This window comes from Agrilus planipennis, unplaced genomic scaffold (genome assembly GCF_000699045.2).
Source record: "Agrilus planipennis isolate EAB-ADULT unplaced genomic scaffold, Apla_2.0 scaffold21, whole genome shotgun sequence".
Taxonomy (NCBI): domain Eukaryota; kingdom Metazoa; phylum Arthropoda; class Insecta; order Coleoptera; family Buprestidae; genus Agrilus; species Agrilus planipennis.
Window position 1 is genome coordinate 21255 of NW_020439030.1, and position 6312 is coordinate 27566.

The 6312-nt window shown below is 31.2% G+C and overlaps 1 protein-coding gene and 1 non-coding gene across 2 annotated transcripts in view; both read right to left on the reverse strand.

The window, feature by feature from the left end:
* The window catches only part of LOC108741105 (forkhead transcription factor HCM1-like), an 8799-nt gene that overhangs the window by 1295 nt on the left and 1192 nt on the right, over window positions 1–6312 (reverse strand). The window contains exons 2-5 of the mRNA XM_025976527.1: window positions 3890–4062; window positions 2074–2236; window positions 1826–1957; window positions 1656–1743 (exon numbers count right to left, since the gene is read on the reverse strand). Of these exons, the coding sequence (XP_025832312.1) occupies window positions 1656–1743; window positions 1826–1957; window positions 2074–2236; window positions 3890–4062 (556 nt within the window). The remainder of the gene's footprint in view (window positions 1–1655; window positions 1744–1825; window positions 1958–2073; window positions 2237–3889; window positions 4063–6312) is intronic.
* On the reverse strand, window positions 2367–2437 carry Trnag-gcc. The gene has a single exon. It is a non-coding gene; the product is annotated as a tRNA-Gly (tRNA).

A 6312-nucleotide genomic window follows, 5' to 3' on the forward strand; every position in this document is an offset into this window, starting at 1 on the left:
CTCTCCTGTTGATTAATAATTATAAGTATTATTTCGTAGTATCTAACAAAATTGCTTCACTAATACTTAATAAAATTAAATGATGTACGTATAAAAAGATAAAAAGTATGGATATTCTGATTGGCTTTGGTAGTTATAATAAATGGGGTAGTTTCGCTCTTTTTTTGTGTTCACCCCCTCAATGTGAATATCATTTTGAAGTGATTACTTTCGGGCGCAGTTATATATATCACATGATTAACCCGATCGTGTGGCGTGTGCCCTCCTGATTGTCGTAGCACCAGGTGAAGTTCATGTCCTGCAGTTTTGGAACAGGTCGTACCTGGTACCAAGTATTGACGATCTTGGGGAACGTTTTACAATTGCTCGTAACCACTTAATGGCAACTCTCTAAAAGTCCGTCAAATAGGACGATTTACCACATGCAAATTTACCGAACACGATTGTCAGTTTAGAGAAATATTAGGCACAAAATAAATAGGGGAGGAAACGGTTTCCCTTTTTATTTGATGCTTGATTTACCCATTTCACCAGTTTTGCTTTTAAAGGGGAGCATTTTTATTAATCGCCATAAAATACATTGATTATTCGAGTGACGAATTCATAATACTGATACGATATTTTGTTGTATTAAAAAATATGAAAGCAACAGTTACTTTCTTACAAAACTGTTCATTGCTAATACACAATAATTTTACCTCGTGTTCGCCTTCACCTGAAGAAGGCACAGAGTATAGAGAAATATCTAATTGTTTTGGATTTATAAGAAAAAACTACACGAAAATAGTAAAAAATTCTCATAACCTTTAACAAAACCGACAATGAATTTTTTTACTATATTTTCTAAACGTTCCAAGAATGATATACATTTCGATTTATTGAGGAGCTCTAAGAAAACGTTAATCTTTTTATTTTTGATTAAAAATTGTAAATTGAAAATAACAGTTAAAGAATCTTCGTTGGGGGAATCCCATATCTATGTTAATTGTAACAAGAGTGTATTTGTGGGTAAGGAAAAGTCACCTAGATTTTCCCTTTGCCCTTTTGTGTACATTAGAGGGTGTGTGTTTAGTCGGTGTTTGCTACTAGAAAACGTGTACTGATTAGGCACTTTCAAAGAGCTATTAAACCTGTGGATATTTACACTTTACGCATTCTTGATAGATGTTTACAACCACCATTAACAAATAACAACAACAACTTGTACTCACGAGATCCATTGATATATCCCAGAAACGGTTAATTCCCCTTTCTCTGTCAGAGCATACTCGATCAGTTCTGTATACGTAAAGGGGGGCTTCTCTGGACCAGAATATCTGTAAGATCTTGCTTCGTCGTGCGGTAACTGATTCTGCGGTTTTTCCCCGTTTGAAATTGACGGTACCTAACGTTGAGATATCATAAATAATATACATATGTCATTAAAGGGGAAAGAAATTGACGAAATCAAGGGCCTTAATTTTAAAAATTGTTAGGTAATAAAAAATTTTGCAAGTAAAAGCAACCGGTTAGTATTGAAAAGAAATTGTTAACAAATTATCTACTTTTAAGAGTAGGTGCTGAAAGGTTTTAGTGCATTCAGAAGAAGAATAATACTGTTGTTAGTACTTATAAAAAATGTAGTTTCTAAGAAAGGATGTAAGAAAAATTGTTACCTCCTAAACCGTCACTAACATCTATTAAGTTCACGTATTCCACTTCAATTCGCTGTCTCTTTCCATTCATATCTGTATTATTATCGTCCTATAAAGCAAGATTATTATTAAAGTTATTAGAAATGTAGGTGCAAATAATATATAGATTCAATTTCCAAAGTGTATATTACCTCTAAAATTGTAAAGTCTCCAGCATTAATTTCTGAGAGAATACTAGCAGTAGCTGCTTCAAGTTCCTTTTCCATTAATTTTTCTTTATTTTCACAAAACGACTTGCATATTTGTTGGAATTTTTGTTTTTTCTAAAAAATATAGAAGAGAAAAAGGACGTTTTTTTGGTATTAAAAATATCTCTTGTCGTTCAAATATTACTANTTTTCTGTTAAATAAATAAATAAATATTGTATTTGAGGTTTACCATATTCCACGAATTTTTGATATCGTGATTAGCGATTGTCCAAAGATGCCCAGCGCCGTGCAGTGATTTGCATCCCTTTCTAAAATGTGGATTTATGGATAGATTGTGCCTTATAGAATTTTTCCATCTGTCGTCACTTTGCTTATAAAAGGGAAAATGGTCCCTGAAGTAAAAATTATGTTAATTAAATGTGCTGCATTTGAAAATAAATTGTTATTATATCTCATATTTTCGCTATCTGCGCCTACACGGTTTAAATACTAATTTTCTTTAATATAAAAATAAAAACAGATTGCATCGGCCGGGAATCGAACCCGGGCCGCCCGCGTGGCAGGCGAGCATTCTACCACTGAACCACCGATGCTTACATATTACTTGTTTACTTTTTTTAGACTATCTTCGTGAATGATCTTCATAATACCAGAACCGTAATAAATTATTGTCGATTTCTAAATAACCCTCTATAGTACACATTGTAAATACATTAAATAATATTTACTTTATATCCGATATAGAGAGTTGACATTTATTATGTACTTATAAAACGACGAATAGTTAGAACGATTTTGTAAACCATTTTTGACTTTTTTAATAGGTCCCTTTTTTCTCTCAGATTATTAATAATTATAAGTATTATTTCGTAGTATCTAACAAAATTGCTTCACTAATACTTAATAAAATTAAATGATGTACGTATAAAAAGATAAAAAGTATGGATATTCTGATTGGCTTTGGTAGTTATAATAAATGGGGTAGTTTCGCTCTTTTTTTGTGTTCACCCCCTCAACGTGAATATCATTTTGAAGTGATTACTTTCGGGCGCAGTTATATATATCACATGATTAACCCGATCGTGTGGCGTGTGCCCTCCTGATTGTCGTAGCACCAGGTGAAGTTCATGTCCTGCAGTTTTGGAACAGGTCGTACCTGGTACCAAGTATTGACGATCTTGGGGAACGTTTTACAATTGCTCGTAACCACTTAATGGCAACTCTCTAAAAGTCCGTCAAATAGGACGATTTACCACATGCAAATTTACCGAACACGATTGTCAGTTTAGAGAAATATTAGGCACAAAATAAATAGGGGAGGAAACGGTTTCCCTTTTTATTTGATGCTTGATTTACCCATTTCACCAGTTTTGCTTTTAAAGGGGAGCATTTTTATTAATCGCCATAAAATACATTGATTATTCGAGTGACGAATTCATAATACTGATACGATATTTTGTTGTATTAAAAAATATGAAAGCAACAGTTACTTTATTACAAAACTGTTCATTGCTAATACACAATAATTTTACCTCGTGTTCGCCTTCACCTGAAGAAGGCACAGAGTATAGAGAAATATCTAATTGTTTTGGATTTATAAGAAAAAATTACACGAAAATAGTAAAAACTTCTCATAATCTTTAACAAAACCGACAATGAATTTTTTTACTATATTTTCTAAACGTTCCAAGAATGATATACATTTCGATTTATTGAGGAGCTCTAAGAAAACGTTAATCTTTTTATTTTTGATTAAAAATTGTAAATTGAAAATAACAGTTAAAGAATCTTCGTTGGGGGAATCCCATATCTATGTTAATTGTAACAAGAGTGTATTTGTGGGTAAGGAAAAGTCACCTAGATTTTCCCTTTGCCCTTTTGTGTACATTAGAGGGTGTGTGTTTAGTCGGTGTTTGCTACTAGAAAACGTGTACTGATTAGGCACTTTCAAAGAGCTATTAAACCTGTGGATATTTACACTTTACGCATTCTTGATAGATGTTTACAACCACCATTAACAAATAACAACAACAACTTGTACTCACGAGATCCATTGATATATCCCAGAAACGGTTAATTCCCCTTTCTCTGTCAGAGCATACTCGATCAGTTCTGTATACGTAAAGGGGGGCTTCTCTGGACCAGAATATCTGTAAGATCTTGCTTCGTCGTGCGGTAACTGATTCTGCGGTTTTTCCCCGTTTGAAATTGACGGTACCTAACGTTGAGATATCATAAATAATATACATATGTCATTAAAGGGGAAAGAAATTGACGAAATCAAGGGCCTTAATTTTAAAAATTGTTAGGTNTAGTATTTAAAACAATGCGAAAATGCTAATGCAAGGAAACGAAAGTTTTTGAATAAAACGACTCCTTAGGAAAAAGAACTAAAGAAAGCGAAAGACAGAGAATATTATCAAAGAATAAAGGCTGAAAACTATAAAAATATTGTTTTATTCGCGGTAAAATTTTAACAGGTTCATTGCTAATTAATAATACTATTTGTCCAAGACTGCTTAAAGGTATTTAATGAGGCTGGTACTGTTAGCCAAAATTTCTAGATGATTAAATTTAAAAAAGATTGACTACATATCATTTTTGTAATTACAAAGCAATCATCATCCTTGCATTAATCGTCATTCAGAGAACGCTGCCATTAATTTGGGGACAAGGTGTCCTTTTCGGGAACGCCAGAAAGAAATCAAAAAAATTGTGATTTTTTTCTATAACTCATTAGTCTGTGTCTAAATAAAGTAATGTACTAATACCCTATCGTTACATGGATTTAACTGCGCAATATGAAAAATAAAACAGTTTCGTTTTGAAATTAGCACATATCATGATTTTGAATAGAATACTTTATGATATTTATAGCATAATATTAAAGAAATCATAAAATAAGTATTATCTTGTTGTCAATTTACTTTATTTTTTTTCGACGTTACTTTAGACATTTCCACACATTCTGAAAATAGTAGATGACAGTTAAGTTGAACAAAGGTCACGTGGTGTTACATCACACGGGTTTCTTCACAGATTGCTTTATGCTCACGTGATGTTTCACCTAAAATAATAATTGCTTTTATTTTTGTAACTTATCGTCAGTCTATTTTGATTTAAAATGTCTTTTGTACATAGGTTCTTATTGAACGTTAAGCCCTATTTTAAACATGTTCCCATCGTCCCGTGGAACTTGAATTTAGTGTATAATAATCAGTTTAAAGTGTAAATGAATCCGTCACAAGATGGTACTTATTCACTTACAGTTCACTATATATGGATCTCTGTAGTCTCCTTTACTTCATCGTTGTAGAGAACAAAGAACATTTTTGGTGTTGCCAAAAGTCGCTCTTATCTACGCAACTCATTTATAAAGATATATTAATTTTTTTATTGACGATTTTAATAAATATAGTTTTCCTTAGCTCGCAAGGGTCACGTTTAAATGGATAGTGAAGCTAATAAAAACCTCAGAAATATTATGTAATAATTTTTCATTACTTTAAAAACAAATTTCTTTTCTCAAATTTTAAATAAATCATTTTCAGGACTCCCCTACAAACGAAGACTCAAATATGTGCTAGTTGAAGTAACTTTTTTGTTCTACTGTCGGTGCCAACGCCAGTAATGTTTGTTGTTTAGATATAAATAAAAATTCATTATATATACATACTATAATATTAGTTAGCACAGTACGCATTTTGACTCGTTTTATTTAGTTTTTTCTCTTATTATGTAATATGTTTTATCACAAGCTTTTATGCTACATAAGATGAATCAAATGGGATTTTAAATTTTTTGACTCATTTAATTCTATGATGTAAAATTGGGTTTGGATAGCAAGCAATTCGTACTCTAAATGGTAATTGAAATAAATGATATGAATTGACATGTTTTATGTATGGAAAAGGCAAACTTAAATTCAATAATATTATAAAGTATCTAAATATTAATTAATGGTTCTTAATTACCATTTAATACAGTTCAAAGGACAGCACTAAAACACATTCTAGTTATTGTTTTCCATTTCTACAAAAAGCAAACAGTTTAGAGCACATTACATGTTTTATTCATTAATCGGGGTGTATATAATGCGAAGTGTGTATGAATCATTTTTTTGTTTTGCTTGAAGAGACTAATATATAAATATTATACGATATCTTAAAAAATTATGTAATTGGTAAAAACGAATAATTGTATAAAGTTTCGAATTATACACATATTAATTATTTTTTCAATCCTCAAAGGCTGAGCTTGAATGTAAATAATATGCATAAAATTTGACTTACAAATGAAACGTATATTTATATATTTTTTCTTATTTGAGTTATTGTAGCTTTTTTGTTGGTAGGTGCGTGGGTGTACTTTGCATTTATTATTAATTGCATTTTTAAAATACTAATTACTTAAATTATGAAACACTAGTTTATTTTAGAGCTGTAAAAATGTTTAGTTGTTCTCCTTT